General features: G+C 34.7%; 1 protein-coding gene across 2 annotated transcripts in view; it reads right to left on the reverse strand.

Moving 5' to 3' along the window:
- Positions 1–26,073, reverse strand: part of GABRG2 (gamma-aminobutyric acid type A receptor subunit gamma2) — a 90,436-nt gene that overhangs the window by 39,299 nt on the left and 25,064 nt on the right. For both annotated transcript variants that reach the window (XM_050792956.1, XM_050792955.1), the window contains exons 2-6: positions 24,352–24,503; positions 22,768–22,835; positions 20,470–20,690; positions 16,797–16,879; positions 13,756–13,893 (exon numbers count right to left, since the gene is read on the reverse strand). In XM_050792956.1, coding sequence (XP_050648913.1) covers positions 13,756–13,893; positions 16,797–16,879; positions 20,470–20,690; positions 22,768–22,835; positions 24,352–24,503 — 662 coding nt within the window. The remainder of the gene's footprint in view (positions 1–13,755; positions 13,894–16,796; positions 16,880–20,469; positions 20,691–22,767; positions 22,836–24,351; positions 24,504–26,073) is intronic.

A 26,073-nucleotide genomic window follows, 5' to 3' on the forward strand; every position in this document is an offset into this window, starting at 1 on the left:
CTGTTACTGCCTCATTCTTGTTTTTATAAAAAGAAAACTAGGCATATTAGGTTAGAGTTAATTATCAAAACTCTATGGCCATTAATTGCAGTCAATAAAACTTATCAGGCTATTACAGTATATAATTGGCATGAGTACCTTGAAAATACATGTTTTTATCATGTTTATTACAGATACACATGCACACACACACACAGCATTGGACCCTCTGTGAATATCAATAGTTGTTTTTTTTTTTTCCTTGATAAAACTACTATGGATGGCAGAAAAAGATTTGAGGAGAAAAAAATACACAAAACTGCTGTACCAAATCACCACTACCTATAAATAAGACTTGACAAAAATTCTGGGGCTGACTTCTCAAATCAACTACTGGCTCAGGATTCGAATCTATAATTCAAAAACCTGCAAAAATTTGTTGCAGGTTTAAAGTTTTAGTGAAGTGCTTAGCACGGTGTCTTTCATATGTGAAATGCCCAACAACAGTTGGCTTTAGTATCTGCATCATCATCATCTTCATTATCATCATCATATCATTACCAACACTACTTATCTGTGCATATATTAACAGTGGCAGATTTTTAGCACCAAAATATCTCTTAGTACTCAATTATTCAATGTCAACCAATGAAATGGCAATTCTGTTTTGTACTAATTCAGTCTTGGGTAGAGGAGAGACAGTTGCTTGGGGTTCTCTATGCTTGTTAATTAGCTTTAGTTCTACTAATAACCAGAAATATGGCAATGTTTTAAATTATTGTTAGCAATATGCTTCATGTACTTTATCTATAAAATAGAGGAACATAATTAATTTAAGAATGCTTCATAAAAGAAAAGGTTAAATCATAGCTCGATTGTTAAGATTAAATACAGGAAAACATTTTAAAAGTTGCTGGAAACTACTCTTTTTGACAATATCTTCCTTTTACACAGGACTGTTAGGGACATTAAAGATATTTTTCCATGCAAAAAATAATAACAATCAAGACAATCTGACCTTTACATTATTTTGTGGCCATTCTTTATTAAATCATGTTCAATTACTTCCTCCTACTGACAAGGGGATGATTCGGGTTTATCGTTTCTTAGAAGTTACCACTGGCTAATAACTGTAACATTGAATTTAGTACAGGACCAATATTTTTGACTTTAATAAAGCTGTTCCAGCAGTATAACAAAGAAAATTTTGCTTATGTTTATAAAATATGACAGTTCCCATCACCCTACAATCATTTTCATGTTAATATCATGTGTTCTCACCTGCTCTTCTGAAACCAATTTTACATAAATTAGAAATCATGCTATAGGTCACTGACAGAGTGAGACAGGCTTGACCCAAAACAGTCTCTTTTTAAGAGGATAATTCTCAGACAGATATTTTCATGCTTGGGCTATATTTTCTCTGTGAGCATGGTATCCCTTTCTCTTATTAAAAGTAACTTATCCTGACACATGATCTTGAGATCAGAAAACCAACAGAAACTAAAACTGGCAAATCACAAGCCTGGGACTCTGTTCCCCATTCACATGATTAGGAATTTCTTTCAACCTCTTTAAGAAGATGGGCTCTTTGTCAAAGTTACGGTCTCATACTGCAGAATTAAATGTCACAGAGTATTGCCTACCCCACTGCTTCTAGAGAAGACTTCATGAGAACTGGTGACTGGGCCCCTCTGACATGGCCAGGTAGGCGAGTCACGTGTAGTATAAAGGATTATACTATTGTTAATTGTTGGCGATGGTTTTGTAGTCCAGATATTTGCTTCCCCTTTCTACAAAGTCCATCCCTATAGAGGCCTTCCCTGGTGTCCCTTTGTGTGAAAGCATTGTGCATCATATTCCATGGACATCAGACTTGTTCATGGGATTTGCTTTGGTCAGTAGAATGTGAGTCAAAATCACTTAAGACCCGCAAAGCAGAGGCTTTAAGGACCATTTTACTCTTCTATTATTTCCCCTTTGGCTTATGAGAATGATATACCACAGAATAAAGAAACACAGGAGGGAGAACAATTGAGATTGTTCTTACTTTAAACCACTGAGATTTTGAGGGTTATTTGCTACCATAGCATTGTCTAGATTAAGCTGACCAATACAGACTGATTCTACCATACTTACATGCAATCAGCTTAAGATAAATAGATGAATGATAGTTTAGATAGATAGATAGATGGATAGATGTCAAAACAATAATAGGAACATAAATCATAAATTACACACTAGATAAAGAAATAGAGCCAAGAGTAAGTCTGTCTGGAAACACACACACACACACACACACACACACAGACACACACCCCTTGGTGTTTAATTCATAATTGGAATCAGACTGTCAGTCAGGAAAGCTGAGTGCCTATTCAGTAACTTACACCATGATATTGCACAAGGTTCCCACCCTCTCTGTCAATTTTACTACAAGGTTGGTTGTACCTGGTAATTTCTTCTGGAAAATGAGCATCACATTATAGAATGGCTGTGAAAAATGAATGAGCTGATGTATACGAAGTGCTTCACAATGTTAGCACATATTATTATTATTATCATCATTATTACTATTATTGTAGAGGTAGTAGTGCCATTATTATTTTGAGTGCTGATTCACAGGACTATACAAGTTCAGCCAATTTATACAATTAAGATATTAAAAACAAAATAATAAGCTAATAAATTAAGGTCCTTTTATGCACTCTTGATTGCAAGTCTTCTTCCTGTTTGAAGACCTAAGTGTCTATTCCTTCCTCTCTGAAAGCCATGTCACAGCCACTGTCCTACCTTCACCCCATCCCCAATTTCTCATTCACATAAATTCAGTTAGCATCTGCCCTTGCTCCTCCCATTCACAGCAGGTCTATGTTTTCATGCTGAATTCACTTTATCAGACCTTAGCTAGCTTATCAACCATCTCTATGGCAACACCCTGGCCCCCTTCTCTCACCTAAGATCTCCACATGTGACAGACAGAGTAGATCTGTTAATTTCTGAACGAGACATAATAAAAAAAACATGGCAAAAGTTTTGTTAGGAATTCTGGGGGACATAGAGAACGCAAATACCCACCAGATGTTTGCTTCATAACAGAGATGCTAAATACCAGGAAATATGACAGTGTTTTATGAGTGAAGTAGACCTTCAAAATCAGTCTAGTCTGATTTTTATTTGTTTTGAGGTGAAGAAATTGCAGGTTCAAAGAGAAAATGACTTCCTTAAGGTCATTCAGCTACAGATACCGCAACAAAAATGTAAACCTTTAAATAGGAATCATAGGGTATGTAAAGTTCTATACGCAGCTGCCTCATTTTATCAAAGCAAGTAAAGAATAAGATTTTATTGCAGAACATTAACTACGTAGATCTTCAGAAAACTACAAAAGGACACAGTATCGATTTGATTGACAATGCAAGACTGCTAATGTGCAAGAAAATGGCAACAAAGCAAAATGGCAACAAAGCAAAAACGGCAATAAAGCTTTTAGCTACTTACATGTGAGTTGAAAAAGAAACTAAATGACAGTGAAGACTATAGGCACAGATGTCCACATATAGAACTTCCCAATTTTATTTTTATTCAAAATTCATCTTCCATGAAAGTGGAAGTAGAGATAAACTGAATGAACTTAAAATTGCTTATGTTAGATATTTATGATACATAAACCCAGTTGCAGAATGTCAAAAGGAGGTGAGACCTAGATTGACAAGATTCTGGTACTTCTTTGCAATTCACCTAATATTTATATTCAGGCAAACTTTGGTTGAGTCATGCTTTTAGCATTCATTTTTTAGAGTGTCATTTTGTGATAGAAAAATCCTCTTTGCCCTTTATCTTATTTATTTATTTATTTATTTATTTATTTATTTATTTATTTATTTTTGTGACTGAATTACGCTCTTGTTGCTTAGGCTGGGGTGCAAATGGCCCGATCTCAGCTCACCACAACCTCTGCCTCCTGGGATCAAGGGATTCTCCCGCCTCAGCCTCCCGTTATCTTTTATTGTAAAAGATAAAATGATATTCTTCATCTCTACAGATATATATGCGATCTCATTTTGAGATTAATTATCTTTAATTTTCCCCATTTTTATAGTGATACACATACACATTGCTTTACAAAATATGAAAACAGTAACTCAAGAAGAAAACATAACTCCAAAAATAGGAAATAGGACAGTGAGTAGTAGAGACTTTGGTAAACTGGAGATTGTATCACCCACATGTTGAGACAGGTGACAATTCAGGTCTACATAAATGTTTTTACATGGGAATAAGGGCTTTTGCAGATGTTTAAGATATACAAATCTTTAAATTTCCCATGAAAATTCTCAGTTGTTTAATATTAGCTGAGAAATAAAATAAAATTTAACTCCACCCATCCTGAAGCCCCATGCCACAGGCAGGAGTCGAATAATTGGCTGCCAATTCAGAAGCTCTGACTTTACCTCTTTGGAGCGATTTCCCTGTAAGTGAAATTACACCTGGGCTTGGTCTTTAAGATTCAGCCCTAAAATTTTATTTTTGTACCAATCATTCTTCACTCTTAGTCACTAATACTGGTAACAGGAAACCACCCACAAGGAAAAGTGATCATTAGGCGATTACAATTGGTGTCCATGATTGCATTACCTCTTTAACAAGGAACCATTACACAGTTCCTGAATTGCACATTGTCTTTTATAGTACATAGCTCTTCACCACTTAGCAATGAACAGTAGATGTAATGATGAAAGTACATCATTGGTACATGGTGCTATTAGTCATGTGAGTATAGGCAGATTACAAATTATGTTTGGAAACTAATCCAGTAAACTCACTTGTCTAAACTGGAGCTTTCATCTTTGAGTCTTGTCAGCAATATAACTTATTTATTGTACTCCAGTGTTTCTAAAGAAAGACATCTTATAAAGCTGCTAGTGAAGTGCTTATAGGCAAAACAATTAGGTTTGTAGCGGGCATGGAAGAAGAACTAATTTTAAGAGAATAGAACTTTTTAGTATATCTTCTTGTCATCATTGTGGAACATGGTGTACTGCAAAGAGTAGTTAATTTTGGAGTGGATAAATTGGAAAACAGAGAAATGTGAAAAATTAGACATCTATGATGTGTTTTCTATGTTAACTGTAAAGCACTGTCAATTTCTTGAACAGCAGAGATATCCATATATAAAAACAAACCAGGCTGGGCACGGTGGCTCACACCTGTAATCCCAGCACTTTGGGAGGCCTAGGCAGGTGAATCACTTGCGACTGGGAGCTCGAGAGCAACTCGGCCAACATGGTGAAACCCCGTCTCTACTAAAAATACAAAAATTAGCCAGGTGTAGTGGCATGCACCTGTAATCCCAGCTACTTGGGAGGCTGAGGCACGAACCTGGGAGGTGGAGGCTGCATGAGTCGTGATCTCACCACTGCACTCCAGGCTGGGTGAAAAAGTGAGACTCTGTCTCAAAAAAATAATAATAATATTAAAATAAAATAAAATAAAATGAAAGCAAACAAAAAAGTGACATTGTAAACCATGTTTAACATAATGGTCAATCCTTTTTCCTTGGGTTTTACTAACTGTTTCTGTTTTGCTGGATGTACCACTAAAATTAGATGTTCTTGATCTCTTAAATGAAATATATTACATGAGTGGCAGGTGAAAATGGCAGATAAACTCTGGTCAGCCCCTAGTCTGTATGCCCAGCAAATTCTTTTCTAGAATGTTGTGCGACACAATGTTGTGGCCTTCATAAAAATTTCCTTTTAAAGAAAAGAAGGTAAAATATGTTTAAAAGAATACATTATTTTCCTCATTGCTATTTGCTGCCCATTTCCAGTCTGTGATACGCTTAAAAGTGCATATCTGCAATGCTGAATAGCATTATTTTCTGAAACTGCAAGACTAAGATGAAGAAATCATTTGCTTACGTCAAATAGGGTAAAAAGCAATCTTCAATTAGTTTACATGTAGAGTATCATCTCTAAAGGCTCAGTCTTCATTCTCTCACATTTTTGCATTTTCAAAAAAAATTTCTTTCAAATTTATTTTGGGGCAGTAGCTGCTTAGGAGAGATCTGTTAGTTATATCAGTCACATTGATGTAAATTTCTCTTAAATGTAGCAAAATAGGATTTTCAGTTGAGTTAGAAAATATCAGCAACTTGGATTAAAAAAATGATTTTTTGATCTGGTTGCTTCTGATAGACTGACAAAATATTAATTTTTAAATTTATTATAAATAGTAGTCATGCAAACCACTTATTATATAGTCTCTCAAATGGATTTTTTTTTCAAAGAACAAGTTTTCACAAATACACTGGATTCAATAATTTTTTAGTTAAAGCCAGATTTGAATGGTCATGTGCAGATCCAATTAACTAGTGACTAGTACTGACCACTTAACTAGTAAATAATACTATCTTCTAATCAGTAAATAACTTTAATGAAAAATGAAAGGATATAATTGCTAAATTAAGTTTCTCACTTGATAATTTTATTATATCTAAACATAATTGCTATTCCTACAGTTTAACATGCTGTTGATTCATATATATGGCTACCATATTAAGTGCTAATACTTCATTGTTGCATGTCTCTGTAAAAGTAGCTTTTATCAAGCTTAGGAATAGTTTTTATTTTAATTTATCTCTTTTTGGAGTAAAAATTCTGGATCTGAATAAATAACTCTATCCATTGAATATCCTTGAGCAAATAACTTAGCCCATCTAAACTTTAGTTTCCTCATCTATCAAATGGAAAAATAATATCTTTCTCAGAAGCTTTTGTGAGAAATAAAATACCATTGTGTGTATTACATAGATACTAGAAAGTCATAAAATCCATTGTCCCTTCCTAACTCAAAACGGAGCTACATTTCCCAACCCCATTTTATCTCTATAGGAATATGCAACTAGTTCTTGCCAATAGAACATAAGCAGAAATGACATGTGTCACCTTGAAACCAGACAATTTTCCTTTGATTTCACAGAACTTCTCTATGCCATCTGCCTCCACCCCTTAAAAACTATCTCCCTGCTAGATAGTGTGAACACAACCTTGGAATTTAAAATCCAAATGTGTGATTTTTAACATAACATACGAATATTCCAGGATCACAATGGAAAGAAAATAGGTTATCATTTTTGGTTAACATTTTTGTTTAATGTGTGTAATAACATATCACTAAGAACAAAATAGAGGGGGAGGACTGCTTCCTCTAAATTAAAAATCCCAAGGAGTTTGCTTTTGTATTTGTTTTGAAATTTTATTGAAGACTGGATCATGGAAAAACATTCTAGAAAAATATTCATTTATAAAGAAAGTGGCTTTTACATTAGGACATTGACAGTGTAACCTTGGTTATATCAGGGATTATGAATAAATGCTGAGGACAAGGACTTTAAAGAAGCATCTAATCAAATGCATTCCTTTTATCGATAAGTAACTTTCATCCCAGGGAGGGAAAGTGACTTCCCCATGGCTGCTCTAGGCCCAGCTCTATGTACATAATTCATACACTTTTCTCTCCTGAGACCAAAGCTAACTTTCTAAATTGAAGCTTAAAAATAAAATTAAAATCTATTACTGTGCAATCATCCACTGGTTTATTTTAAGATATTACGCTGCTTCAAGTAGTTTGAAAAATTTAGTATTGACTAAAATAGGCTCACAACTCACTGAGACGCAGGAGTAACAAGAGATTGTAGGATTGGTGCTGTAGTTGTTTATTTCTCTTTTTTCATTTAGTTTTTTTTTTTTTTCATTTAGTTTTTGTTGTTGTTGTTGTTTTTCCCTTTCAACCTCTTCAATTTAAAAAGTACCGTTAACTCGTATTTTTTTTTATCTTCCTTTTTTTCTGCCAAACTAGATCATCTAAATGATGAGTCAAGTTTTACGCATGTCTCCTTAGTTTACCAAGGACATTTAAATTAAAACAAGCTAAAAGGTGGAAGCTATTGTTCTCTATTTGAGGAAGGATTTTATTCATATGCAAATATTGATGTAGGCAGAGAAGGTTGGACTTGAGCTTGGTATTAAATAATAAAATAAATAGGAACAGAGACTTTGGGATAGGTGTAACATAGCAAGAAAACCTCAGGGAAGGGAACAGTATGATGGGATGATGATGCATAGCATTTAAAGATACAGAATATGGATATTTTAGAAATCAGGCAACAAGCATGAACTTCATCCGTGGAGCTGGTGTTTCGCGATTGTGATCTGCATGTCACTGGCAGAAAGGAAGATAAATTTCATTTTCCCAGTTATATATTCCTTGTGATAAAAATCAGGAAAATATAACTAGAACATGGAATCTAAGAAGAAAGTGGGATTAAAAACAACAAAACCAGAAAATAATTTACATGGTTATGCCAAAAATAGTTATGAAGATGTTTCATGAAACCCTGATGTTTCGGATGCATTGCTAAAGACAATATGATTTAGTGGTATTCTGACTTGGGAGAAATGTGGTATATTTCTTTGTAATTCATTATGATGGCACAAGGATCCCACTAATGTAGGTTTCCTGTAAGAAACCCATTTGTCCACTTTTCTAGCCCACATCTCAGGATGACAACAGAGAAGAAAAAAGAGTCAAAAATTATGGATAGAATTTGATGAGCTGGCCGTGGCAACATGACACAAAGAGTAAACTCTTCTAGTTTAGAGTACACAATGAGCAATGGAAAACAAAGATAACAGCATTCTGCATTATGTATTTCATTGATGAATGATATACTGTTGTATCAATGTAATTGTCACAAGTGATTAATACAACAATTATCTATAATCACCTCTAAGTCAGCCACCAGGTTAATAGTCCATGATGACTACCACTCCGGTGACTGGCTTGGAGATGATTTTAAAAAGTTTCTGTTGTGAAGCTTATGTAGTGGAGGAAGGGGTCAGAGACTGAAGGGTAAAACAAGTGCCCAAGCAACACAAGGCAGAAATCATGTTTTCTTAAGGTGGTTGACAATGCTCTTGGAGGAGTTAATGGAATAATAATGATAGTGATAATAATAGTAATATTGTTGCTTTCCATTTGCCAAGCTCTTCCCATTTGTCAGGCACATTTTTAATGCAGTATGTTTCTTAATTCTTGGAGCAACCCTGTGGATACTGGTGATTTTGGGCTCGGATATATTAAATGATTTATATAAAGTCACACCACTAGTAAGTGGCAAAGCTGGTGTTGAAACCTGAGCTGTCTGACTCCAGTGGTGAACATTCTTAAAAACTGCTTCAGGTTGTTTTGGTATTAAGATCAGTGAAGGCACTGTTGAAGAGATGCCATTGATTTAAGCCTTAAAGTCATAGAGATGAGATGGTAGTGATGCATTAAGAAGCCACTCAAAACAGAAAGAGATTGAGATTCAATGTGAGTGTAAGACTGGTTAAACACAGAAAAGTATTCACAGGTTGGTTCTTTCACAAGCTGGGAAATTATAGAAAACAAGGATGGAAAGTTCCTGCGACCAGATTCTTACATACTAGAAACAATAGCTTGCGCTCAATTGAACCTACCGAATTATTGAGACATGAGGAAGGGACATATCAGGGGCTCACTGGGCCATGATGGGAGTCAAATAGTGTTGTGATTAAGAGCATGAATCTCAGAGCAGACGACTTTGAGTTTCTGTCCCAGTTGAACTTGATCCCTGCAGGTAAATGAACCCCTCAAAGTCTCAATTTTCTCATCTGCAGTGATACCATCAGTGTTAACAGTAAATGTAACTGTGGTTATGAGAAAGCAGATCATTTACACATGGTGCTTGCTGTGGTGCATGTAGTTAGTGCTTAGTAAGTGCTAGCTTTTACAATTAAGGTGAAAAGCATACACTGGAGATGAGAGAGAAATTGACAGCAGGCACATAACTTAATAAGCTACTGACACATTCCAGATGAGAACAGACAAAATCATGAACTAGGACAGTGGCAATGGCAACTGAAAAGAGGACAGTTACACAAGATATTTCAGAAGCATAAGTGCCTTCATGATTCATTAGATGTGGGAGGCAGAGACATGACTCTGAGTGTTCATGCTTGGCTCACTGGGGCAATGGTTGTTCTCTCCCAGATATAGAACAATCAGGAAGGAATTACAGTTTGAAGAAGAAATCATGGATCCAGAATCTGTTCCAGCATATTGACAACGAATTAAAAATATTCTTCAAATCTTATCGACCTACCTCAGGGGAAATATTTTTCTCAACTGTAGTACAGATAAAACTAGTATTAAAAGAGGTGATTCAGGTGGTGGATGCAAGGACTCTCACATAGCATTAAATTTCCTGGTGAGTAAATTCTCTCCTGTGAAATTCTTCTTCTACTATTCTGTTTATATCAAAGAGAATGTTTTGATTTGGTGCTAATTGCTGTTTACTCAAGCTCTAATATCCTTTTCTCTGTCTTTCTCTTGTTTTCAACATATTCAAAGTCTAGGGAACACAAATATATGCACTTAAAGTGTAAGAGTATTCACTTGTTTTTAAATCATATTTTTATATCACTTATATTTTTGTCAAATGTTCTGGTTTTCCAATTATGGTCCTTGTATTAACTTTCCTTTGAAAAATTAATTTCATTAAAAAACCATGTATCAAGGAATACTATGCAGTCACACAAAATGAGAACATGTTCTTTGCAAGAACATGGATGGAGTTGGAAGCCACTATCCTTATCAAGCTAACACAGGAAAAGAAAACCAAATACCACATGTTCTCACTTGTAAGTGGGGGCTAAATGATGATAACACATGGACACATAGAAGGGAACAACAGACACTGGGACCTTTGGGAAGGTAGAGGTTGGGAGGAGGGAGAGGATCCGGAAAAATAACTAATAGGTACTAGGCTTAATACCTGGGTGATGAAGTAATCCGTACAACAAACCCCCGTGACACAAGTTTGCCTATATGAAAACTTGTACATGTACCCCTGAACCTAAAAGTTAAAACAAATAATAAGATTCATTGTGCATTCAAACACACACACACACACACACACACACACACACACACAAATCAATTAAAGAAAAAAATAGGAATCAGAAGTACAGTCACTACTTGGATATAACAAAGCTTGAATGAATAAGGGTTGGAAAATCCTTCACTAAGCTATGTCGCAATTTGGCAATATTCTTGCCCAGTTACAAAAGAGGCATTTTAAAGGGAGATACATTTACCACAAGTGTAAAAGAAACTCATGTTATAATTGGCTAAGATTGAGCTCCTGATAATTTCCCAAGAAAGTTGTAAACATAACTTCCTTGTAGATATTCATTAGTTACAGAGCTATGCTTTGAAGATAAGAATAGCAACAAAAATCAAGCAAATATCGAGAAAAAACTTCCAATCCTTAAAAAATCAGCTGTCACAGAAATCAGGCTGCCTTTCATTATCAACATTAATGTTCAATTCAGCCCTTTCTCTTCACGGAGCCCATTGAAATAGTACTACACACAAAATACAAACCAGCAGGGTGAGGAGTGGGAGAGAAGGCCAACTATGGAGGCTATCCACAATATTAGGTCGCACAGAGAAGTTAATGAGGTCAGTTACATGATGGTACACACTGTGAAACGTAGTATCTTTCAATACTGTTTTGCTGTGATTTCCTTAGGAAGATTAATAGCCTTGAGGGACCTTGTTAATTCTTTTTGCTATGCTTAAAGCAAGTAGATAATTTTCTCCCACAAGTGTCTCTTAATAGATAGTAAATTCCCTAGATCATTCTCCACACGAGACTTTGGGGAGGTGGTAATGTTAGGCTCTGTGATGTAAACTCAACCCTTCTGTCTCCACCATTTGTCCTTCATACCACTCTTGGGCTCAAAACAACTAAACAAGAAACCTTCTAGTCATGAGTTTGTGGGTTCTGTTTTAGAGTCCTGGAATAATTGTAGAAATATGAATATACAACAGAACTTAATGGCCAATTTCTCATCTGGAAGCATGAAGAAATGGAGATTAATTTTACCTGGGGGTGTGTGTGTGTGTGTGTGTGTTTTCTTTCGCAGATGGAAGACTTCAGTTCTAAGGCAATCCTTAACTTTTCCTTTTTGAATCAAATGAAAGATTGTTCTACGCCGAGCGCGATGGCTCACGCCTGTAATTCCAGCACTTTTGGAGGCCGAGGCGGGCGGATCATGAGGTCGGGAGATCGAGACCATCCTGGCTAACACAGTGAAACACCCTCTCTACTAAAAAATACAAAAAATTAGCCGGGGGTGGTGGCGGGCGCCTAAAGTCCCAGCTACTGGGGAAGCTGAGGCAGGAGAATGGCGTGAACCAGGGAGGCGGAGCTTTCAGTGAGCCAAGATCGCACCACTGCACTCCAGCCCTGGAGACAGAGCGAGACTCCTTCTTAAAAAAAAAAAAAAAAAAAAAATTGTTCTAATACTTGATGGTCAGGTTTCTTGTGCATAAGGGAACAGAAGGCCATTTTAAAATAATATACTCAAGCATTACTATGACCTTATTTCAGATTCTTTTTTCCAAATAAAAGAGCCTTTATGAGACATTTGCAAATGCTCAAAACAATGTTACAGTCAGATAATTCTTTGATTTGGAGGATGGTACTTTTGAAAGTAGAATCATAAATTTCCATCTTTGTGTAGGTCCTTTATTTGCTTCTCTCTGTAAAGTACATGAAGGCCTGATTCCAAATTATTCCACATGCAAAAAATATTTCCTATGAATTCTAGAAAATGATCAGGTGTTTGTGACTAAATCAACATAAAACAGCTCAACTCTTGGAAATATGTTTCAAATAACATCTTAATAGATGGTAAGCTGAGAACACAATGTTTGTATTTGAAATTTAAACATATATAAATTAACATAATTTTAAAAGGAGTAGTTGGATTAATCTACATAGAGAATGTAAGCAGCATTGTTGAGAGTTCAAACTGGCCACCCATGAGACAGATCTGGTCTGGAAACATATGTAAGTTGCCCGATGTAGAGTTTTAAATTAATAATTGATACTATTAGAAATTATGATTTAATATAAAAATATTTACTTTTAGCTTGTCTTAAAATAAATCTCAATTCCTGACCATATTATCATGTACATCCAATAATCATAATTAATATTAGTAAGAGCTACTATTAACCAAGTGCTAAGTGCCAGCTATCATTCTAAGCATTTCATTTTATTTATATTTTGCATAAACACTGTCTCCCTGTGATGCAATTTTTTAAATGCACATTAGGCATCTGGAAAAGCTGATCTCAGAGATTCAATACATTTGCCCGATGTCTATAGCTTATAACTGATGCAACTGGGATTTGAACCCAATCCTCTCTGATACTCAAGAATTGTTCTGTTATCCACTGATGGATAAGTTTAAAATATTAAACTACTGAATGGAGAATGGGTCCATATCCACTATGCTCACTTTTCTGCATTTGTAAAAAATTCACTCTTCCTGTGTGAAATGTGGCGATTTCAGTACATTAGGAAACATACTTTCTAAAAAAAGTACTTCTAATAAATATTTTCTTTTTTCATAATTGGTATTCATTTTTCCTTAAATAAATTAGGGAATAATTTACTAATCCAATTTGAATCCAATTTGCCCAAATTGGTAGAATATATTTATATTTATCTATTCTACTTGAATTTCAATTATAATTTTCTCTAGAAAATTAAAACACTTCATTTAATTTTCTGATTATCATTCATAGGGAGGTATTGAAAAACCTTCTAAATCATATATACCAAAATTTCAACTCTGGAAAGTTCACTTGAAATTCTTTGCAAGTGCATCTTACCAGAAGTTGTCTTCACTACTTCAGTGGTATTTCTCAGACCAACAAATGAGAACTGATAAAGCCTCCAGGATCTTGTGTCACCCACTTCAACAGAACTTCGCTTCCATTGATAAACAATTTCTTCACGTGGATAACCATCTGCCATGAGATAGGAAAGCTCACATTAAAAATTATTATAAATTAGCATATGTAGCAATATGTAGCAACAATCTTCTATGAACAGGACACAGAGGTAAAGACTGAGAAAGATAGTTACAAGCTAGATGAGGATCTTGGACCAAAGGGCATTGCAGTGAGGACATAAATTACAATGATATTGCATCCTAATGGGAAATAAGATTCAAAAATTCAAAGGTCAAATTTACTCTTGAAAATAATTTAGCCGGGCGCGGTGGCTCAAGCCTGTAATCCCAGCACTTTGGGAGGCCGAGACGGGCGGATCACAAGGTCAGCAGATCGAGACCATCCTGGTTAACACGGTGAAACCCCGTCTCTACTAAAAAAAAATACAAAAAACTAGCCGGGCGAGGTGGCAGGCGCCTGTAGTCCCAGCTACTCGGGAGGCTGAGCCAGGAGAATGGCGTAAACCCAGGAGGCGGAGCTTGCAGTGAGCTGAGATCTGGCCACTGCACTCCAGCCTGGGTGACAGAGCTAGACTCCGTCTCAAAAAAAAAAAAAAAAAAAAAGAATAATTTAAATGACATAGAAGGTATACTACCTGTGGTTTTATATATGCCATATGCATATTTTCCATCATCTGGAATAGTACATACCAACTGACCAGTCCATAATAAATAGTAGAAATACAAAGTCTTGTATCACAGTGAAAGGCAGTTAACAGAGCAAGATTTTGAGTCACATAGAAACAGAAAATAGTAAGACAGAACAGACTCAAAACTTCTCCAAAGGATGCATTTGAGGTGGAAGAGAGATGGAAAAAATAAACTAAACTGTTAATTATCTTTCTTTCTCAATTTGTCAGGACTCCATTTTAATATACACAGAAATACACAATTAAAAGTAGTAGTAAGTAGAAATGCTAAGAGGACGATATCAATGAGCTTGTACTAATAGAACAGAAAGTATATTCGTTGAAAACATCACACTGGCAGGTGAGATAAAGTAGTGGTTATGAGTACCATTTCCCAGCCATTCTACCTTGGATAAGTGTATATTTTTCCTCCTAAATTGTTTGTTCCCTTATAGGGAGGATAATAGTACTTATCTCATGGAATTGATGGTCAATGTATATTTGTTGAATGGACAAACATTATTATGAAGTCAACTGCAGAATTAACTTTTTCAAGAAAATAAATGAAAACCAGAAACCATTTTAACAGTTTGTGTACTAGTAATGCCAATTATTATGTGAAAATAAATAATAATGGCATGTAAAGATTAGTTTGATTATGAACACTGACTGAGTACTTGGAATAAAATCCCACATAGTTCCTCCTCTCTATTCCCTTTGATGCAGCTTTGTCTATTATATGTTTATATTAATTAAAGAGGGAGGAAAAAAAGAGTCTGTAGAGAACTATTGCAGGGGATGGAGAGGGGTATGACAGGATGTGATGAAAATTGAGGAAAACAGTGGTAATATCCAGGCAACATGGCGAAGCCCCATCTCTACAAAAAATACAAAAATTAGCTGGGTATGGTGGTGCATTCCTAAAATCCCAGCTACTCTGGAGGCCGAGGTGGAAGGATCACTTGAGCCCCAGAAGCAAAGCCTGCAGCGAGCCGAAATCACACCACTGCACACTCCAGCCTGGCCAACAGAATGAGACCCTGTCAAAAACAACAAAACAAAATAAAACAAAACAAAGCAACAAACAATGATGATATGAGGCAACTTTGTGCAGAGAATGTGCTGGTAACTGAATTGTTCAGATAGCAATAAGTAATATTAAATTGTGTTTGGGTTCAGAGGACCATTTTCAACTGGCCACCTGATGCCACAGAAATCAACAGTTCTTGAGTTTTAGCTGACACAAGAAAGAAGTAGTCCCACTTGGAAAATTAAAAATAAGCAAAGCTAATTTCTCTAAAACTCAGGGAAGCTTTAACTTTATAATTAAATATATTTTATTCTTTGATTCAGTAAAACATGAAATAAGTTTTATAATGAGAATTTTTCTAGATAAATATGATGTACAGTGATATTTGTCCTCTGTTTTCCTCTGGTATTGATGAAAAGATAAACACGTGATTACTTCTCTGATCATCAACTTTTTTTAAACTGTGATTACTATGACTTAGTGGACTCCCTGGTTGAGAAATTACCTTTCTACAAACATAATTTTAAAATCTATAATCAGATTTTTATTCTGTCCAATATGCACAACTGGCAGACAAAAATTTTAAAAGAAGTGATTGACCTTTCATGGATGCTGAACAAATAGTAAGGAAAACGTTTTGGGAAATTTAAGTTTGCTTGACTTTGGTTCAGGCAGAAAATATCTGTAAAGGTTACTGAAGCATAATCTGCGTTAGATCATCATGGATCCTCTTGCTACATTCTATTATCTATCTGATAAAAATAATAAATATAAAAATAATGGTTTTATATTTGATCTTATTGTGTGTCAAATAGTAGTTCACATATATTTTATCAATGAAATAATTTTGCTGTGGGGCAGACCTTAACTAGCAACGTGCTGCTATAGTTCCTAGGCCCATAGGAGAAAAAGGAAGAGGATATATAATTAAAGATTCCACCCTTTCTATTGAGTCCAGTGTTGGCCTTACAATCCATTACAAAAAAAAAAAAAAAAGGCTCTAGGCAACCAATATATTAAAAGTATGCAACTCAATGAAACCTATTTGTAATTCTCAATAAAATCAGTCCTTCTTTTGCAGGAATCACTCTAATCGGAGCAAGCTGGGATTAGGATGACAGAGATGGTCAAAATCATTGAAGTCAGTAATATAACTTAATACAACTTTGAAATTTGTTATGTTTCTTTCAATTAATTAACATGGCAATCAGAAAGACTGTAAGTGAGGGAGGATACAAATGGAGAAGGAATATTACTTACAACTGGAGAACTCCAAGGGGCAGGAGTGTTCATCCATTGGGAAGTTGTGCAATTGTAATTGGCACTCGGCATCAATTGTCAACCTAAGTAGAAAGATATTAAACATAAGATGGATTTTAGACATAATTTTAAATTGTAAATTTGCACAATTTTAAATGGTTTTTTTTTTTTTTGTAGAGAATATCTCACATTCTGATTGAAAACACAGAGTAATCCCCAATGAAGAAATCCACCAAGTCCAGGAAAAAATTACATAAGACTTAATGTAGTCTGTTCATTTTCACAGATCAAATAATGGCACCTCACTTACCTCAACTATATTTATTGAAAATTTATGATCACTTATGTTTTTGGTTTTGGTTTTTCTCTTTGCAAATTAATTGCTCATGTGAAACTGCTCAGTGAATATATTTAACAGAACCAACTGTTTTAAGAACTTAAGCTCGTTTACTGTTTGCATGTAAATGAATGTTGATAATTCTAAGATCTTATCTGCTAATTAAAGCAGGACCTTCTGTTTGTAAGAACTTGTTAGCTGTTAGCTTTAATTGCTAAAGGTGAGTTTAAAAATACCTGTGTTGCACAATGGTGTGGCATTCATTCTACACTACACTGTCACGAAATAGGATATTCTAGAGGATGTCATTAAATAGGTATTATAGAGTAGAAGAATATCTGATAGAATACAATAAATGTTAAATGCACATACACAGACATATTTGAAAAATGTTTGCCAATAAATCTTAATTAGTTTAAGTCTTATTAGTTAGTGCTTGTTAAAGCATACAGATTTTCTCAGTCTCAAGTCCTGGGCTGGAACTCCAGGAGGGAGAAGATTTGAAAGTCAGATGTCTTTACCACCTTTGGGTAAGTATGAATATAGTCTCAAATTGTAATGGTAATGGGTTGATGATTTTTAAAATTTCATATTTTTAGCTATATTTCTTACATTGTGCAGATATTATTGTTGATGTAATAAAAGTATTATTTTAGGGAAATTTGTTTTTAAGAGATTTTCCAATTAGTATAACTTTTAATTGAAAACAATTAAAAATCTACAATTCTATGATATAATGGAGCAATTACTGATGTTAAAATATATTTAATAATTATTGAGCCCTTAATTAACTATGAAGCACTGGGTAGAGTGAATTGTTTCCTCATTTAACAAGTATTATCATGCATTTATTGTACCTGAACTTGTCCAAAGTCACATAACTAGAGGCACAGTTGAAATTTGGGCCCAGGATTATCTACCTTCAAAACTGGAGGCTTTAATCATTGTTACTATATATTTATATGCTCTTCAAAGGGAAGAATAGTTTTAGTCATAAAGGAAGCTACAATTAAATTTGACATTTTATTAGTATTACTACTCCAAATTAAACTGGAATTATTAAAATTGAAAATAATATAATTGCAGATATAAACATAGATACAGATCTAAATGTCTTTGGGCATGCACAAAAACACAAACACACTCATAGCTCATTTTAGATAGCCAGAACAAAATCGTCTCTCTATATAGACTGGTAACCATTCAAACTTTGATTGAATCTCCGTTAGTGACACTTTTGAGGTGGCTTTCATAATTAACTAATGCAGTGATTCCACAAATTAAGTCCAGAAATGACTACAATGTTATAAGAACAATAAAGACACTTGAGATAGTATGATTGACTTCATATTTCAAAAGCTGGACTGAGCTCTGATGTATCAGGGGAATTTTGTACCCACTAGATTCTAAATTCAGACATTGGCCAGATGACATGGCTGACACCTATAATCCCCAGACTTTGGGAGACTGAGTTGCGGACTGCTTGAACCCAGGAGTTCAAGACTACATGGGCAACATAGTGAGACCATCTCTACAAAAAAATACAAAAAAATTCTTAGCAGGGTGTAGTGGCACGTGCCTGTGGTCACAGCCACTCGGGAGGCTGAGGTGGGAAGATCACTTGAACCTCTGGGAGGTAGAGGTTGAGGTGAACCCAGATCACGCCACTGCACTCTAGCCTGGGTGACAGAGTGAGACCCTGTCTCTAAATAAATAAATAAATAAATAAATAAATAAATAAATAAAAATTCAGTTACTACTATATCTCTAAGTTTACGAAAGCCATGATGAATATAAAATGCCTGGAATTAATTCATTTTGGAATTGTGGCTTTTTCTAATAACTGATATAATTGATAAAGATTTTGGAGCCACTTTCAAGTATTATATTTTGTATGTTGAGCAAGCACATTTAACATGAATCATTTGAAGCTAGAAGTTCTCAGATATGAAGATTTAGAATTGCATTATTCTTATTTTGATTAAAATGTATAAATAATTTTAATTTTTCTATATTTACTATGTGTCAGGCTCTATATTAATCACTTTACTTATCACCCTATTTTGTCCTTGTAGCAACTCCATAAGGTCAGAGTAAGTATCTCTGTTTTATAGAAATTAAAGAAATGAAGGTAAAAGAGTCTGCTCAGTTGTGGTGCCAAGGTTGGGGGAGAGGCGGTACAGGGTGGGACAGTGTGGTTGTGCTTTCTTTCCCAATAATTTCCATCAGTTCTCACTTAATTTTCCTAAATAAAAATGTGACCATGTAAAAACATCATGCTTACGATGCAAACAAAGCTTCTAACACCAAAAGTCCTCCTACCAGAAAGCTGCCCCTAAGTCCCTTTATATAGAAATGCTGGAGAGTTGCCCTAGTTCCTGCAGATAATAAGACAGAGAGCTAAGAACCAAAGTCAGATGTCTGATTCCTAAGACTATATACTCACCTATTATTTTATCTAATAATGTACTTCCACCAATGAGAAATTTCAATGTAAAAAATGTTTTAAATGCAAAGTATGAAGTGCTAAGATAATGGCATAAAATCATTATTTTATTAAAGTAGCATTTTACTCTAATTTCAAAATTTAATTTCAGAATTTAATTTCAGAGGCTGAAAGATAGCTCCTTCAACTTTCTCCCAAGTATGTCTATTCCCAAGATAGACAATAAATTAAGTTAAACAGCCTATTAACATAATGGGAAGTGGGGTGCCAGGAGACTAAAGATAATAGATTCTAGGTGCTTGCTATTGTGAAGCTAAAAAGAGAAGAATGTATGGAGACATACACATCAAAAATTCTCTTTTAGCAACTATTTCTTTGGAAATGAACATATTTCCAAGCATAAGAGGTGGCAGTCCTGAGGATGACCAGTTATGTTTTAATTTTTGTGTTCTAAAGTACCAGAACACGCAAACACACAAAAAGCCAAGACAAGTGCAAAGGTCAGATGATATTGCAAGACAAAGGAAATTTCAGATCAGTTGTGAGAAAAAAAAAAAGTTTTCACAACAGCTGTGGAAAAATAAGCTTTGCCTATAATTAGGGCTTTGATAAAGCTCATTGACAGCAGAAAGAAAAAAACTAATGTTGTGATGTCATATACTATTTGATAACATGCCAACCAAGACATAGTCTTGACATCTTTCTTTCTTTCTCTTTCTTTCTTTCTTTCTTTCTTTCTTTCTTTCTTTCTTTCTTTCTTTCTTTCTTTCTTTCTTTCTTTCTTTCTTTCTTTCTTTCTTTCTTTATTTCTTTTGACTTGTGGCTGATTTTTGTGTTTGTTTGTTTGTTTTCTTCCTAACAATTACTCCTTTCCTTTTGTAAAAGAATACCTTAGGGTGTAGAGCACTCGACCATCGTTCCAAATTCTCAGCATCCTGTTGGGGGTGGTGATCCAGTGTGCATCAGCCTTTTTGGAGTTTCTGAAGAAAGTGTCTGGAATCCAGATTTTCCCCACCATGTTGCTGTTCAATCGGAGGACTTTAATGGTGCTGTTAAATTTCAAACGTCGGTCATACCATGTTTGTGCAAAAAATATATCAATAGTGTATTCCTGTTTTAACGAAATGATAAAACAGAAAATTTGTACACAGTAAGATTATATTGTTGAGTATTTGTATATTTCATTACTGTTCTCTTTGCCAATCTGAAGCAAAGCTATCTTGGCTTTGAATAATACAAAAGAAAGCTAGAGTTTTGCTGAGGAGATTACCATTTCAGCCATCTTTTGTAGATATGTTCGATACTTTTATGAAAAAGTAGACCTGTCTAAGTGAGTTCTGGCAAAAGAGCATAGCCTTGATACAATCCTTTACTTTCCATGTCTATAGAGCAGAGCGTTGTGTTGTTTTGAACTGGCTAGTTCCTTACTGTGAGGGCTGTCTCGTGCATTGTAGGATGTTTAGAAGCAATTCTAGCCTCTACTCCTTAGATGACAGTAGCAAACCACAAACCCACACTCAATGTTGCCAAGTAATGACAACTAAAATTGCCTTCAGACACAGTCAAACATCCCCTGAAAGGGAAAAAAAAAGTCCAGATTCAGAACCACGGCTGTAGAGTGAAACAAAGTACAGAATATGCAAAAAAGTCCTAAGCAGGAAATCTGGAAACTCAGTTGGCCTATATTAAAATGGGGATCATAAAGAACCTAACTGGGTAGGCTGTGTTAGGATAGAAAAAGGATCAACAAAAGGTCCTTTGCATCATGCCTGGCAGAGAACAAACACCCAAGAAGAGGTTTTTTTTCACTATTTACTTGTAATGTTCTTTTCTCTAAACAAGATGAAATTAACAATTAAAAATAATTTCTAATACTGTGCTAATCTCTATTACAAAATGCATTCTTAAATGCTATAGTGACAAATTACTGTAATTATTTCCATCAAGTATACATATCACTAAACTGGAGAGTGCTTTACTTCAGTAAAAGAAAAGCAGATATGGTGTGAAATTCAGACCATTAGGCCTGAGTCTTTTGTCTCATTCACATTGTTCTGTTTTCTTTCCTTGCACCACCTCCCACTGGGTGTCATTGTGATTAGCTACATTTCTACCCCAGAAAGCCATTCTACCCTTGTTCACTATTTAGTTTCCTTTTTACAGTCTACAAGTAATGAGGAAAGAAACTGTTTTATGAAATCCTTTGTCAACCAATTAGTGATGTGCCCATAGAAAGAATAATTAATTAATTTATATTCTGCATTTTGGCAAGAAAAGCCATGAATAAAAAACTTTGAGTCTTAAAACTAATATTTCACAATCTTTGATCCTAGAACAGTTCTGGGGACTGTTATTCCTAAAACAAGAAAGTTCTGCATTTAAATAAACTATCTATATAGCTTCTAATTCTTAGATATTTATAATTTATTTCAGAACTCTAAATATTCTGAGAATTATGGCTATAAAGAAGTTAGAATTTGTTTAATGATTAAACAAGCAAACTTATTAGCTTGGAGTATGCAGGTGATGGTATATCACCTCAAGTGGCATATTAATCTCTTTTCTGACTTAGCAGAGCATCTTTATTGCTAGTTTGGTAAAAATGGTTTTAAAGTTATAGTATCACTATATTATATCATATATAATATTGTATAATATAGAATATTATATTACATTACGTTATGTTGTACTTCATTCTGCTCTACTCTATTTTATGTTCTCTATTATATGATATTTTGGACTTCAGTCTAGTTTTGTATTTCACATTTGGGTAGAAAGTGTTACATAAGAACAGAATTACATTTATTATTACATCGGACACACTATTTTATCTGAGAAACATTTCTGATTTGAACAAAACTATCGATATTCTAATAAGTATTTAAGTACTATGTCCTATTTTGTAGTCAGTAGCACTTGGCAAGTAAACACCGATTGATGAATTTCAACAGCATAGCGTGTTTACACAAATTAATTATATATATAATCCTACTTAATTCTCATAACAAAAATAGTTAACATTTAGTTATCTTCATATTACAAGAAGAAAAGGATCTAGATGACTCTCTTCCACTTCTAAAGTTTTAAACTTAAACTTTTTACTGGCATGTTTCTTGCTATTTCCATGACATCTCATTTTCTCTCAACATGCTAATAAAATAGACAAAGAATTTTATTTGGAAACTCACCATATTGATAGCATTCACTGGACCAATGCTATTCACATACATGTCTGTGTGAATTAATGTTGGTTTCACTGTAAAGAGAAACATAGAAATGTGTGCACATAGACAGGTGCAAGATTTTAATGTTTTAATCTTTGTTTTCTAGAATAGATTTATTTAGCTACATTAGAAGTAATTTATTCTCAACTAATTTGGTACCAGTTACTAATTCACCACATTTGAATAACTATTTTGTTTTCAAAGAAATATCTTTTTTAAGCATGCACATGCAATAAGCACGCATAGTAGAGTTTTGAAACCAATTATCCTTTTAAAACTAACATAAAAATGAATAAATTAGAAAATGCTTCTCTTAGCTTTTCTCCATCTTTCTCTCAGATATTGTGAATTTTACCATGTTTCTTTCAAGCTCTGGAATTGACTTGAGCATGTCCCTGACTTGACCCATATAGAAAAATAATTGCTTAATAACGCAGAAAAAAATAAGCATTCAGAACATGAAGTGAACATAAAGAGCAAACTGGTAATATAAATTGGTTTTGGATCACAGTTCCCTGTTGATTCCTTTAATTACCACATTATCCTCACACACTTCTCACCAACACAAAATTAATCTTCCTTGATGATTTATTGTACACTGTGATACCACAGATAATATGAGAAAACCATATGGAAACCCATTACATACCTATTTGTCAGAGAAGACTGATATTAAAAATCTGTAGTATAATATCCATGACTAAATGCATGGTCCCCATTTTTATTTAACGTTTAATGAACAACAAGAGCATTAGTCTCTTCTTTATTTTTTTCCTTGAAAGTGTCATGTCCTAACTCACTGTGGTGGACTGAAGTGTCTATCACTGGCATTCACATTCTTGCCTTCTCCTGGGTGAGGCTATTCCTCCACCTCTCAACTTTGGGCTGGATCATCTGATTGGCTTTAGCTAATAGTATATATATAAAAGTGAATGTACCAGTGCTAGGCCTAAACATTCAGCCTCATGAGATTCTACTTACTCTCTGGCTGTTTTCTACTACTATGAGAAGGGTTATCCTAGCTAGGCGCTGGTCCCAGGAGTAGAACGAGGAACATGCACAGTACAGTTCCCCTAAATAAGCAGTTCCAGCTTGCTTTAGCCTAGATTAGTATATCTCTCAGGGGGGGTATTACATAAATGTTTATTGTCATATGTCATTGAGATTTTCTGGTTGTTTGTTACACAAAAACAGATAAACAACCTATCCACTCTTTACTATTATTGACTTGTTTGATTTGTTTATGTTGCTTCATAAAGGGGTCATTGCTTTTTTTTCTACAATTTCTGTCTGAAATATCTAGGAATATTTGAATTTCTAACTCTAGCTCTCAAGCTTCACTTGAAAATAATATTTCTTCATTTTGAATTTATTGACACTCCTCCCACTCCTAGGCCGGAATGCTATTTAATCACTACTTTTACAACATATAAAAAAGTATAATTTAAATCTTCCTTGCTCTTGAACTACACTGATGGTTTTTTTCTAACAAAGTAGACATGTTTATGTGCTCCTATCTATAGCACAACACAAAAGACTTTAACAAACCTCCTATATCAGGCCGAAGTTTATTGTCATATCCTTCCAGCAGGTTGTTTAAGATGACAGTGACATCACCCTCAGGAACTTTTGGAGTCAAAACCCATGTTTTGTTAGAAGCATAATCTTCATAGTCATCATCAGATTTTTGGCTAGTGAAGCTAAGAAAAAAACATATTGGTCAAAAACATATAGATTATACTCAAGTTGACTTTTATCCACAGACCACCAGTGGAAAAGAAGAAATAAAGCAGGATTAAAGCAATGTTTAAACTGAAAAGTCTCACTTGAGGGTTATTCTAATTAAACTGCATAGATGGAGACTAAATGTATTCAAGTGCACACTTCAGGTTTTCAGAATTCTTTGCCCTCCCATGTACAAATAAACCATGTTTTGCCAGTTACTTTTACTTTTCCCATATTTGATATTCTTTCTGCCTACTTCCCAGTCTCCTGAAGGAATTATAAGGAAACTATTTGTGTGAAAGTGATGGTTAAATGACCATACGTAGTCTAAGAATTCAGGTATAATGTCTCCTCTTTCCTCCTTTGAAGAGTTCACTTGCCTCAACTTATTAATGAAAGTAAGAGACTGATAATTAGATTCCCTCCCACGAACTGCCAGACCTGCCTCTCCCCACCAACTTGAACACTAAGGAGAGAGCTCAGTCTCTCTGCCTTTGCTTCCTCCACGGTGTGTTTATGTGTATTTTTTCCCCTCACTAGCACTGAAGGCAAGGGCAGTTCTTTTATCTTTGGTTGTTAAGAACCCGGTACTATGAAGAAAAATGTGGTTACAGACTTTAAAACACCCTTTATCATGGCAAATATTTCTAAGCTGGAAACTCATACCAATGGTTAATATACTACAGTCATAGAAATGAAATGACCTGTTATAACTGATCAAAAAGCCACACAATGTTCTTTGATTGTATTCGCTATACCCAAACCTATCAGAAACCCCTTCAGCAACTGGGCTGGAAGCCACCTGAGAATGACCCTGGAAGGGGATTGGAATTCCTATAGCTTGCCAATCCCCCTCACCCAAGCCCCAGGGCAACCCCGCCAAGAGGATGATATTTTCCAGATCCAGAGGCAATGCACACCCTTGCAAAATCTGCCATTTTCATTTTTATCAGCACCGAATGAATACTGGTTACTTTTGTAGTTTAGAGTAAAATTTAAAAAAAAATACAAACTTAAAATACAACATTTCCCACCCCTGGCCCCATCTTTACCTTATTTTACTAAGCATATAGTATAGAATGAATTTTGTCAGCTATGACGTAATTGCCACATTTACCTTGAATAAATAAATGTATATATTCATATATTCTCAAGCCAGATTTATCACCTTTCTTCAATCATACTCAGTCATCAAGTATATATACATGCACAAGGTAGTTAAATATACATAGCTATGTGTGTATGTATGTGTGTACACATGAATGCACATATGTTTTATATACTTCGTATATATAGTTCTTGATGACTAAATATTGCAGAAGATGATTATGTGATTAATCTGATTTGAAAGTAAGGATAGAGGATGAAGTCTTAAGAGCAATTACTGTCATGGGTCAACTTAGTGATTACAGTAACCTCTTTTTTTTGTTCATTTAAAGTTTTATGACTAGGAAACATCATGAAAATATATCTGCAAAAGGCCTAACATACTGTGTCTTACATCTTGCACTTTAGTGAGCATAGGAAGTTTAAAGGAGCATTAAT

Source organism: Macaca thibetana, chromosome 6, assembly GCF_024542745.1.
Source record: "Macaca thibetana thibetana isolate TM-01 chromosome 6, ASM2454274v1, whole genome shotgun sequence".
Classification (NCBI taxonomy): domain Eukaryota; kingdom Metazoa; phylum Chordata; class Mammalia; order Primates; family Cercopithecidae; genus Macaca; species Macaca thibetana.